General features: G+C 44.4%; 2 protein-coding genes across 17 annotated transcripts in view; both read left to right on the top strand.

The window, feature by feature from the left end:
• The window catches only part of SDC3 (syndecan 3), a gene marked incomplete at its 5' end in the record, with an annotated part of 120,821 nt that overhangs the window by 43,905 nt on the left and 64,231 nt on the right, over positions 1 to 12,685 (top strand). The gene's annotated exons all lie outside the window — the stretch shown is intronic.
• The window catches only part of PUM1 (pumilio RNA binding family member 1), a 71,785-nt gene that overhangs the window by 36,105 nt on the left and 22,995 nt on the right, over positions 1 to 12,685 (top strand). For 6 of the 16 annotated variants that reach the window (XM_080566839.1, XM_080566853.1, XM_080566840.1 and 3 more), the window contains exons 8-10: positions 3,155 to 3,248; positions 4,622 to 4,723; positions 9,930 to 10,081. In XM_080566839.1, the coding sequence (XP_080422965.1) occupies positions 3,155 to 3,248; positions 4,622 to 4,723; positions 9,930 to 10,081 (348 nt within the window). Of the gene's footprint in view, positions 1 to 3,154; positions 3,249 to 4,606; positions 4,724 to 9,929; positions 10,082 to 12,685 lie in introns of all 16 variants that reach the window. The other 10 variants (XM_080566847.1, XM_080566846.1, XM_080566848.1 and 7 more) reach the window with 3 other exon arrangements.

The following is a 12,685-nucleotide window of genomic DNA, read 5'->3' as shown; positions in this document are numbered from 1 at the left end:
ATTGAGGCCTTGGTAACGCTGCCATTAAATACGTAGGGTTGATGATGCCCAGAGCTCGTGTGGCGTAGGGGCTTAGCTGGCTGAGCACAGCCTGAAATTCTGACCGTGTTTGTTGGCTCCTCTCCCTTGTGTGAGTTACAGGCAGTGCACAACCCTCAGCTGCACAGGGTTCTAGCTGCTCACACACCTTCTGGGTAAGTCAAGTCTTGGTTTGGAGCCTTAGGAAAACTGCGTTTTAAAGCATCCAGAGGGGGAGAGAGGTCGCTGACTGACACTGCCCAAGTCCAGGGCTTAGGTATCACCATTCACCTGTTCTGCCTTTGAAAGGAAAACTCCGTAAAGGTTTGGGAGGTTTTCTGCAGCCAGGAGGAATCCAGCCCTTCCTCCTGCCTGCAGCGCAGTGTAAGCGGCCAGGTGTTTGCACGTGGCTTTACAGAAGCTCGAGAACATAGTCTGGGGAAGCAATGATAACGAAGCCGGAGCTAGATCGTTAGTTTTCTCACTGAGTTTAGGTTGCAGATGTAGAGATTCTCGCTCATTTTTTTTTTCCCCTTAAGCAGATGAAAGGGCTCTGCACTGCCACTGTGTTCCAGATTCTTCCCCTCTGTTACACCAGTTGCAATTCTAGGTAAAGGAGCATCCTTTCTGTCTCCCTCTGAGTCTTTGTGATCTCGTGGCTGTGGCAGCAGCCATTTGCAGGGCGTGCTGGGTACTGCGCCTTCGTTTCAGCAGCGGAGAAACGCATGAAGCTTGTGTGGGTACCTCGTGGCTGGAAGTCAGATCTAGCTGTGGTCACAAGAGGGAGAGAGGGCAAGCAGACAGTGATGATGATAAAAATAAATAAAGATATCAGGTCAAATATTTATGCTTTGCCTTTTTTTTGCTACCACTGCTAATTTAGAAATTAATCATTGAGATGCATTTCGGAGGTGTGGAAATCATTGCATATGTAAACTGGGCAAAAGAAAACCTATTTTCAGAGGAGATAAATTAGCTGCTGATCCTAAGGGCAAAAAGTCCCACTTACCTAGCCACTTCTTCCACTGTTCACCTTGATAGAACTCAGCGTGATGGAAGATCTGATATCAGGGATGCAAGAGCATGAAAAATTAAAAGTTTCAGTCAAGTGCTTGCAGCTGAAGAAAGCTAGAATATTTGACCCCTGAATTCAACCCAAAAGCAGGCCACAAAAGCAAGCACGACTGTTCTAGATGCATCTAGAGCAATGAAGCAGTTGAAGGTTGTTTTTTGTTTTGTTTTTAAACTCTTCTGCCGGTTCTGATCCAAGCAACGTGCTGCTGGAGACTCGCACAGCGCCGGTATCCTTCGTTCCATTTTCTGTAGGTCACGGTGTCCGCGATGTGCTTGCTTTATTTAACTAAGAGATGTCACTAAGTATTTGATCCAGCTGCTAATGACAGATGATGTATTAGGGAAGATTATACCCCTTGCAAGCACTCAGCTTTGTGGAAGCATGAAGTATTGTTGAACGGTGTTTAATTAAAAAAAAAAAAAAGGCAGAGGGAATGTTTTCTGAGTAAAGACTGCTAGGAATGTGTTATGGCCATCCTGGAGTTAGGCCCACGGAGGTGATAAAAGACCTGTGGATTTGATACGTTTTCCATCAGCAGCATTAGGACCCTCCTTGGGTATGCGGAGTGGCCCTGGCATGTTCAGGGGATAGCAGTCTTTGGGGAAGGCATAGATTGTGATCCCCCAGGTATTGAGGTTCCAGATCTTAAATCTGGGTCTGATCTGTTGCATGTTGATTCTCCTTCTGAACCTGTTTTAAAAAAAAAAAAAAAAAAGAAAAAGATATAGACTATTACCTTTTTTCCCCATATTTTCTACTTAAAAAGCACAGTTGCTTATCCTCTTCTTAGGAGAACGATGTCCAATTTTCACTTACAAACCCCCCCCTCTTCCTAACTGATTCTGGACTTGTTGATAGCTGCAAGTGTCTGCCAGAAATCTGGGCGGAATTATTATTGCTGCTTTTGACAGCTGCAGCTTGGTTGTCTTGTTGGAGGCCTGAAAGGAGGGCAGAGATAATAGGTGCGAAAACTCTATAGCATTTAGGCCCCCTTTATTTCCAGGTGATTAGAGAGAGAAAACACTTATCACAGCAGCTCGTGAAGTCATTCACGCTTCAAAAATGATCACTTTTGGAAATAAATGGGTATGAACATTGCTTCTGGATACTTTCAGAGTGGCTGTCGGAAGGTGTTTTGAATGTTTTTACTGGAGATGAACAGTGGGCTGCTAACATACGGATTCGGGGAGTTGTGTTTACGTAGAGACATCTAGTCGGGCACAGGAAGCTGGGGAAGTAAGTTTAGCAAGGGTCTAGATGAATGAAAAAAATGAGTAAAAATACATTTAAAGACTTAAGTACTTCTTTTATATAGAGAACGACTGTCTCAGTAACACTGCACATCGCTCCTAAGGACTGTAGTGAACAGTAAGTTGGCAAACTTGTATGTGCTTCGGGTGGCTTAACCAGAAAGTCCCAGGGGCTGTTTTCTGTCTGTGGGCAAAGAAGACTTCACACTCCTCGCCGGGATTTACCTAGGTGATTCTGGGGATGAAGGCAAGAAGGGAAAGAAAAAAACCATTTTGTCCCTCATTTGTCCGAGGGGCTGTGGGCTCCTGACTCTGGAGGACCTCTGAGCCTGTCTGAAGAGTATCATCTTTCCCTCTCCAAGCTTTACACTCTGCCGCTGTCTCGCTGGGCTTTTCAGAGTATCTGTGTAAGCAGCATGGGCTGCCTGGTGGTGCAGCTGTGTTCTCAGTGTACTTGGTGGTGTTCAGCCTCTGAGAAATGCTGTTGCAGCCACCGGTGGTCCCCAGGCTGCAGTTAGGGGTGTGTGTGCCTGAGGAGCTGGGAGGACGAGGCTTTTGGGCGTCGGGCAGAGAATAGCAGAGAGAACCCTGGGTAGGGTTTAGCCGTATTCCAGAAATACTTTCTTTTTAGGCAGATTATCATGGGCAATTGGTTTCAGATACGGTTTTGTCATTTCATTTTGAGATCTTTCCTGTTAAAGAGTAGTGGCTGTGGAAATCAATCTAGTATAAAGGAATTGCTTTAAAAGTCAGTGAGAGAATGCTTTTTGTGCAGGAATAAAGGATCCTGTTTGTTCTTTTGTCCCTTCAGTTGTTCCAAAGACCGAACGCACTTGCTGTTCAACAACTAACAGCAGCCCAGCAGCAGCAATATGCATTGGCAGCTGCCCATCAGCCTCACATAGGTAAGTCTAGCACTCGATACGTTGCCTTGTACTAGATGTCTGTTAGCCCTCAGAACATCCTGGGAAAAAAGATCGGGTAGATTTTAGGGAATCCTAAACACGTTTTTGCAACTGGTAAGTACTTGATACACAAGCAGGAGAATATTGTTTGAAGATTTACTCGAAAAATTCTGGAGATGTCTTTTGTGTGCTTTAAAAGCTCTAGAGCATTCTTGTCTGGAAGGAATGACACTCACTCTTGCTGAGAGTGCTGTTCAGTAATGAGAGCATTTTGAAGTGCTTGCTTGCTATGAATTGGGCTAAGCAGCGTAGTGAAGGGAGGGAAAAATGTGCAGTCCAGTGGATGCCTGAATGTGCTTCCTGTGGTTCAGCTTTAAAATTCATGTTCAAATTATCCCAGGGTAAAATTTCAGGCTGCCTGGGGTTTGACTTTAACTTAAAGCTGTAATTTATGCAAGCACATGATCCGTATTATTAAAACAGTATGGATTGACTGGGAAGAAAGCACTTGATCCTCTGCAGAGGAAAAGAGAACTGTGAAAGGGGCTACTCCTGGATGATTAGAGTTGAACTATCTCAAGGTTAAATGTTTTTAGCACAATAGGCAAATTAATCAGCAGTTCTTGGCACCCAGAAGCCCAGCACAAATATGGTGGTACTCTCAGCTCTGCGCAATGCGGTTACATAGTTTTTGGAGTTCAGGGATAGAGCTGAATTAAAGTTCTTTGGCTTTAACTTATTCTCCTTCACCTTTACCTCCCCACTACTCTCCTGCCCACCAGTAATTTCTCTAATGATTAACTGTTTCCTTGCAGAGGAGGGCAATGCCTGCAGGCACTGTCACTGCCATGATGCTGTCCATACATTGCTGAGCTCCTTCCAAAGTAATCCATTGAGTGCTGGTATTTTGTAGTTGGCCTGGAGCTCAGAAAGTAGGCTAAACTGGTTCTTGATTAACTTGCTGGTCAGAATAAGCAATTAGATAGCTTTAATATCTAGCTGGTGTTAATAATCACTTAAACAGTGAGGGTTTTTCTGCCCTGCAGAGGTACCTGAGCAGGTATGGGTACTATACGTAGACTGTTTTGCCAATTTAGCCTCCTTATGGTGCACTGCATTGTTGGAATTAGGTTGTTTTTTTCAATATAAACTGTATTCTCTGTAGCTTGCTGTAATAAGACTCTAGGAAACACAGTGGCTACTCGCTGCCCGTAGAGAACAACCTATAAAAAGCTTAAAAATACTGAAGCAACATGAGCCTTTCTTCCACGCCGTTCAGTCAGACAGTTTTGTCAGCCAGATAGCCAGAGGTGTTTTGGTAGGGCTTCAGTTCTAGTCAAGTCTGTTTTTACTGACAGGTATGTTTTCAGCAGGTTTAGCTCCTGCTGCCTTTGTCCCCAATCCATACATCATCAGCGCCGCTCCTCCAGGCACGGATCCGTACGCAGCCGGACTCGCAGCAGCTGCAACGTTAGGTGAGGTGCTTCCAGTTGTCTGTGCATTCCTTGCCGTGTTCTGTACCAAAACTGTTCTCGAGACTCTGCTGATTGTGGCAATAAATTATTAGTACACTGTAATTTCCGCAGAGAGATAATTGTATATCATTGTGGAGTTGAAGCGGAATTTGTCTTGGAAACCCTATTTTCTGTAGATTAAAGGTGATAATTTTTGTATAGCACTTGCTGTGGGCTCCCTTTCTGCTGAGGATAAACAAGCAGAGCAAATCTGAAGTGAAGCACTTGCGGAGATAAATGTTGTTACATGTTTGGGATGCTTTGGTAACTGACAGTAGTGAAAGATACCTTTGTAAATACACTTCTAAATGCTATAAAGATGGAGGATGTGTTTTCCTGCCAGGAATATTGTATCTTGTTGCTGCTTAGCTTGATTTACCGCAGTGTATCCTGCAAATGATATCTTTTCCCTTTGCTAGCTGCCTCTTAAAAATGTATGCTTTTTAGATTCTGTAGGTGAAAACATCCCGTGTCTGCTGTGAGGCTTACGCGATGAATATGTAGCCTTCCAGATGGCAGGCAAAGATGGTGGTTCTAGTCTTTGTGCAGGATCTTTCTCCCAAACGCTCAAGTATCAGTTTCCAAATTCTTTCCAACTGTCATAGCCAAAATTGTTGTATCTCGAGATGACAGCTCGGTAAAACAGCTTATCAGACGGTGTGAAGAACACATTGCACGTTGAACTTCTCCTGCATATGCCACAAAGTTCTGGCCTTAGCGGTGAGGACAAAAGAAGAATGTTCTTTCAGAAGAGTATTTTTATAATCATGCCTCGCTTCCCTTGTGCCACCTGGAGTGGAAGCCTTCTTGGTTTTAAATAGAAGCTGCTTAGTTCGGAGCAGTGGTTATTTTTTAGTGAAGGCTGCACACCGTTGCGGCGTTCCACTTACATACATGTAGCTTGCATGCTCGTTGCAAATCTCTTCTGCTGTGAGATAGCTTGTGCCAAAAGGGAACCGTGAAACCTTGGGTGAACACGAGCATAGCGCCCTGTCAAACAGCATTGTAGGTTTGGGCTGTGACTCCCTACAGCTTTAGCAGCTGTTAGGTAAGCGCTGCTGAGCTCCTAAGCTTTGGGGCCAGTATCAGGTCAAGCTCTGAAATGGGATTTTAGCAAGTGCTACTCGCTTGTATGGCATTTTTAATAGATCACAGGGAAGTATGTGAAGAATCGAGTTTGTAATGCAAAGATGTGAGCTTTGGACTTCTTTGGCTGTTGTGAATTTTGTATGCTGATTGCATAATAACAGTGAAAGATAAGTGTAGGTAACAACATGTTGTGGGCAAACAGATGATGCTGTGATTAAATGGAGGAAAGCCAAGAGCTAGAGTACAAGGATATTTCCAACAGTCCGGGAGTCAACAAATCATCATGTGACGAAGAAAGCGTAACGATGAATGAATGACCTGAACTCGTTGTGGTAGCTGTAGGCAGGTCTTGGTGGGGAGCAGCGTGCTGGAACGATATCAGGGCCAGTTACAGTCAGAAGAGTGCTGTGGAGCACTTTGTAAGTAAGTATTATAAAAAGAGGATTCTGGGTGGCCTTTTTTTTGTCACCTTACTGTGCCTAAAGCTGGTGTTTGTTCTTAAGCAGTACCCTGAAGTTCAGCGGAGCAGGAGGTCAGTGTCTTGATTTCATAGAAAGACCACGTGTAACTGCTGCTGGATTTCTAGGAAATGGCAAGCGTGTTCTCAGCTCCCACCCTTTTCTCAGCAGCGTTGAAGCTGCAAATGCCTGAGTCTCTGACAGAGGCCTTATAAATCTGAACTAGGAAATCCCCCCCAGGGATATCTAAAGCTTCCCAAAAAACTGGCAGGAGAGCCTCGACTTGAATAATTCTTAAACTTTATGGCTCTCAAAAACAAAGCGAAAGTGTGTCACGCACTGCGATGTGCTCACAGCATTACAGCACTGAGAGATGTGAGTTCCTTGGTCGGCCTTGTAGGGCCTGGGACTCGGCTAAAAATGGCAACGCAAAAAGCTTTGCTTCTGGGTGGTGTTTGTTTTAGTGAAGGCACCTTTTCTGTCTAGACTCAGAGCAGTTTGGAAAGCCTTTTCTCTAATAAGAATGAGTGATGCGCTGCAGGGGGGTGGAACTAGTTAGCTGTTCAGAGTTACAAGTCTGTCGGCAGACGGCCGTCCTGATTTGTATGGGAGCATTAAATCGGGAAGACTTGGAGAAGTTAATGAGATGGAAGAAATGAGTTTGGAGTTGTCGGCAGCCTATTGTTCACAGTTTCTCTTAAGAGTGGAGGGGAAACTTTAGTGTGTTTTATGGCAGAGATGATTCTGCCAATTAAGATTCGATCGTTATGGCAGCTATTTCATGATTGTAAGGCTGTCAGCCCTGTGATAACACTCTTTTCTTCTCAACAATAGCAGCGCTTAAAAGAAGAGCAAATTTGAATAGAGGGAAGGGCTTCCTAGACCTAGGAGAATAGCTCGTGAGTTTAAACTTTGGGGAAGATGCTGCTGACTTTAGGAAGTGTTGTGAAATTGCCTTCTGTCACTCGAGAGAGATGTCAACAACAAAAAAGAAATTTCGCCTTTAGATTTTCCCTCTGAGTTGGGAAATGTTGATTCCTTCTGAGGTGATACGTTACAGGTAGAAAAGTGTTTCTGTTCTTTGTAGAAAAGTGGATGCTGGAATAACCTGCACGCAGGAAAAACAGTGCTCCTAGACCGAAGGTAGAGTCTGTTCGGATGTGTCCGGGCCGGGCTTCTCAAGCTTGGGTTTCTTGGAAGCCTCGTTCACTTGGTGCTGAGCTGTGTCCCTTGCAGAGCCAGCCTGGAGCTGGTGACGGGTATGGTTGCATGCACATACCGCCTGGGACCGGGCTTTGGGGAGCACGTGCAGCTGGCTCTTCCCCAGCTGCCTCGGGCACGGGGTCGTGCAAGGGTGCCTCTCCTGGTCCGGATCAGTGCTGGCCCCAGAGGGTTTGCATGGGGCTGCACCAGAGCCTTGGAGCTGAGCTGTTCCTCCCTCCCTCCCTAAAAAGACACTGCTCCTTGGATGTCTGCGGTTGCCCTACTGTTAATTCTGAAGCCATCAGCCCACCAGCTGTAAATATCTGATGAAGTTGCTGTTTGCAGCCTCGCATTTTCAGATGTGGGGCACCCGAGGCTCTGTAGCCGGGTGCTCGCTGGGTCCTTACCCGGGGCAGGAAGCCTGGCATGTCTGGTGCAGTTCTGCAGAGAGCAGGTACGGCTTCTGCTTATGGCAACTGGAGCGGGGAGGCTGAGAGTGAAAGGGGGAAAACTGCCCCAAACACACTTAGATATGGTTTTCCGGGTGTTTCCTGGAAGGAATACTTGTGGGTACCTGTGGCCAGTAAGTGAGACGCAGTAGTGGGAATGTTTGATTGCAAAGGCACTGGATGGCTTTTATTTTCTCCTGCGTGTATGTGTATCGTTAATAAGTGTAAAAGCAGGTGTAACATCTCCTGGAGTAAAGAAACACTCCGTGTTTTTGTAGGTCTGGCGATGACGACACACTTGCCCTCACTGAGAACGTTGTTCAGTAATGAGAGCCTCACCGAGTACTCGGCTGAGCCAGACTTGCAGGAATACCTGGAGCTCTTTTAAGGCTAGCTACCTGCAGACTTCAAAGGCTTTGTCTCCTCTCCTTTTAAACACCCAAGGCTTTTGCAGATCTGATGAGCAATCTCTAACTAGGAGGAAAAAAAAAATAATCTAGACTATGCTCGCTTGGTAATTAAAACAGAGATTAAAATAACCCAGAGAGCTGCCCAAATTTTGCTTAGGTAAAATGTGTCACAGCAACTTCCCACTAGCCAAAGGACAAAGGCAAACCAGTTCCCTGCATATACTGGAGCACTTACAACTGTTTTCCCTTGAAACCCTAGCGTTTGGCATCTGATCTATGTTATCTGAATACAAGCAGGTTATAATCCATCGATTAACTACGTGTCTAGAGCTGCTCAGGTCAAGAAGGGCAGGGCTGGTGGGGTTAAATCTGTTCTCCTTCGTGGTGTCGTAGCGACTTGTAAGACACAACTAACAGTCGTACTGAAATGACTTAGAACTCTATTGCTAACTCTCTTAAAATAGAGTTTTTTACTTCATCTAAGAACAAGTGTGGTTCAAATTCACTAAATACTTGTTTATCTACAGTGTTGAGCATGTGGCACAACCTTAAAAGGCTCCGCTGCTGTAAGGTGCTTTTACGGTGGGGAGGGAAGCTGCACAGCTCATGGGATAGGTGTTGCGCTTGAAAAGCTAAGGAAATACTTCTACTCTTCTGCTGACCTTTCCAAAAGATACAGAACAGGCATATTAAAAATATTATTTGATTCGCATAGGTGTTATTTGGTGGGAGGGACCCCGCTGCTCAGCGCCAAGGACTCGTTTCTTCTGCCATGTTACGCAGTTCTTCACCAGCCAGAATTGTTTAAGGATATGTTCTGCTGTTTTATTATCACAAAATTAAGGGTACAATGTCCCGAGGCTTGATAACTTTTGAAGATTCATTGTGTTTTATGTTTTCTCTGTTTTCCAAGATTATTATTATTATTTTTTTTAAAGTCACTTAAATGTAGCCAGCAGTTCAAGGAGGGTGCAATGTGGAAAGATACAGGATCTTCTGGGCTCTTTTATGGCTATTTGTGAGTGCAAGGTAGGACTTGGTGGCTAGAAGAATGACATTTTAGACACCTGTGAATTGATGCTATCTGGCTATGAAGAGGGATTTTTTTAAAAATTTATTTCTTGGAGATCTAATGATCGATGTTATTGAGCCGTGAGTGTCAGTTGAGATCAGGAGAGACTTGCACGTCTCTGTTGTGCTTAAACAAGTTTCCTTCTCTTTCTTGTTAGAGGTTAAAAAAAAAGTTTTGGTGCTTCACTATATAATTAGGGTTCAACAATAAAAACGTGGAATTTCAGCAGGATCACTGGCAGCAGAATTGGACTTCATCCGATAAGGTAAAAGTGAGCAAAGATGAAATTTCAGGTCTGACTTGTAAGCTCTCTTAAAATGAATTATACAAATGGCAGAATGCCTTCGTATTTGCGAAGGATTTAAAGCAGATCACCTTGAAATAGGATTTGTTAAACCAAGCATGATGTGCAGGTATTTCTGGTGACCGTTTGCTGTGTGGCGGTTGTGACACTACAGAAGCTCACTGATTCCCTTGGCGTTTTAGGCCCCGCGGTTGTCCCTCACCAGTACTATGGAGTTACGCCCTGGGGAGTTTATCCTGCCAGTCTCTTCCAGCAGCAAGCTGCTGCAGCTGCCGCTGCAACTAATTCGGCAAATCAGCAGACCACTCAGCAGACCCAGCAAGGCCAGCAACAGGTAAGTGGTCGGATGCTTTTGCACATGAAGACATTCACAGCCATTTATTGGCAGACACCTTGGTGTAAACGTATGTTGTTGGTGTGCGAGCAGAAGTCATCACTGTACAGTCGATTTTCATGTTGAAGGCCCTGGAGAGGATGAAAATGCACGTCAAATACTAGCTGTCAGTAGGTGGTGTGCTCTCATCTTCAGGATGATGCTTCTTCCTTCAAGACTAGATTTAAAAGGGTCAAAATAACAGCAAAATGAATTAGTTTGGTATCTGTGCGAGGACTTGGAAACAAAAGTTGTGTGAAAAGAAAACACTGAACTTGCTATTTTTATAAGGCTAAGCCTACAGCTGTTATGCTTTAGTCACACAAAAATAGAAGAATTTAACACCTAAAAGGACAAAATTAAGGATTTTTTCTTTGTGTGATCATTTGTTACCCTATAAGTATGTTAGAGTTGAGTATTGAGGTAGGTGTGTGTTGTTTAAATGGCATTTACATTTCACAAAAACAGGCAACGAAGGGCTCACACAGGGAGCTGATGAGGGGACACTCCTGCTTACATGCTTTATAAATGGTGTGGTTGGTGGGGATTGCACCATCCAACTGTTCTGTCTTAATCTCTTGGCAGTGGCAGAATATTGGCTTACACAGCTTGTATATTTTCCAACAGAAGAGTAAAAGAACACGTTTTTGTAATTTCTTGTCCGTTTTTGTTCTGAACTAGAAAAATCAACCTAGGTAAATCCTAATTTTTACCAAGTAAATCTTAATTTCAGTTAAGTAAAATAAGCATTTTAAATGTCTGGTATTTAATCATAGTTGTAACTCTGCAGAGGACACATGAATTTAGCAACCGCTGGAGGAAGAGGTGGAAAATGAGAGACTGCTATGAGAATACAGAACAGTTGTATATATAAATATGAAAAACTGAATTACTCTTTTATTAAAGAGAACTGTATGGGAGTGTAAATTATAGAACTATGGAATCATGGAATATCTCAGTTGGAAGGGACCCGCAAGAATCATCGAGTCCAACTCCTGGGTCCCCAAAGGACCCCCCCCCCCCCCCACCCCCCAAAAAAAGTCTAGTTGCTGTTTATATTGGCACTAAAAAACCCCAAACTTTCACACTAAATCAATGGTAAAAGTGTAATTATTGTTAGTAAAGCTTTGTAGTCAACCCAAGTGCAAAAGGATTAGAGGCACTGTACTGTCATCGCGTTGGGCTGTGCTGCCATTAGACGCACTCGGATATATTCCACTTCTCCCCTTTCACGCCAAAGGAGGGTCTGCAGGGCAGGTGTCAGGAGCTGGACGGGGCTCCTGTTACTTGGCTGCCTCTGCTGCCCAGCTGGCTGGTGTTTGGTTAAAGCACTGGGCCTCCTGGAGCTGGCTTTACACAGTGTTATCAGCTGCTGTCCCACGGTAGTTCCTGCTTGGAAACAAAATGGATTCATTATCTGACCGAAAAGCGAGGAGAGTGCTGCGTAGTAACGCAGAGCCATCGTTTCTGGCGCTTGTACTTTGGGGATTTCAGCCCTTGGAGAAGATAGCAATTGGTAACTGCATTTATTAGCTTCTGCTTCAAAAGAAAAAAAAATCTAAAGCAAGAAAGCAATTGTGTAGCATTATAAGGCCTTTTCAGATAATAAAAGCAGTGATGTTTTCACACCAATGATTCTGGACCGGTGACCAGAAGGAGAACACTTTGCTCCTGACAAAGTTAATCATCAAACCTCCCCACCTGGCAGGTCACTGACAGGAGCGCATTGAGCAGCCCTTCTGCACACATCCATGCAGCCAGGTAAATGGAGTTAAGAGTGTGGCACATCTATGCTTTGGCATTCAGACTGGGGGCCTTTCCCCTTTAAATAGGTATGTGCTAAGAGAGCTTCTGCAAAGGCTTAAGCTATTAAAACAATACATACCAATCATCAGTAGCCTTTATGATATTTTTCATTACTTTATAGCCACGGAGCAGGCGTGAGTGGGGATTGTGTGTGTTGTTTTTAATGCAGGCCTTCCCTCTGTAAGAAGATAAGTGGGTATTTTTGGATGGGATTCTTCAAAGAAGTGCTGAGGCACATGTTTTAGAAACCTAGAATGATGATTATGGACAGTCGAGTTGTGATGCTTACGACGTTGTGCACAGGGGGGTGTATTTATAAAAACGCCAGCGTTTCACTTCTGCAGCACGTCGTCCATCACACGCGTTCTGCAGGGTGCCCGTGCGCTGTGCCTGCTTACCGAGAGCTGCAGCTCGTTTCCAGCCTAGGAATTCTCCCAGGTTAAGAGTTCATGTTCAGGCTTTGACAGCGATAGCTGACTCTGGGATGTCTCCAAATCTATCAGCTTCAGTATCCTCTCCCAGCCTCTGTGCAGAGTAATTTTTCCTTTTAATAACTTTATCTGGTAACACGCATGATGTTAATTTCTGCAACAAGACGTGCTGAGTACCAAAGGACAGCTTTTTTTAATACGCTGACCTCGCAAGTGGCTGCAGACTCTTGCATCACCACTGAGTAAAAGGCTTTTGCAAACAAAGCCTGTCGCAGGTAATTACAGGAAAGGTCAGTTTGCCATCTTCCCTTCTGAGAGCAACATGTGC

The sequence above is a fragment of the Anser brachyrhynchus genome, assembly GCF_964034855.1.
Source record: "Anser brachyrhynchus genome assembly, chromosome: 24".
NCBI lineage: Eukaryota > Metazoa > Chordata > Aves > Anseriformes > Anatidae > Anser > Anser brachyrhynchus.
This window is presented reverse-complemented; position numbering and strand designations above follow the sequence as displayed.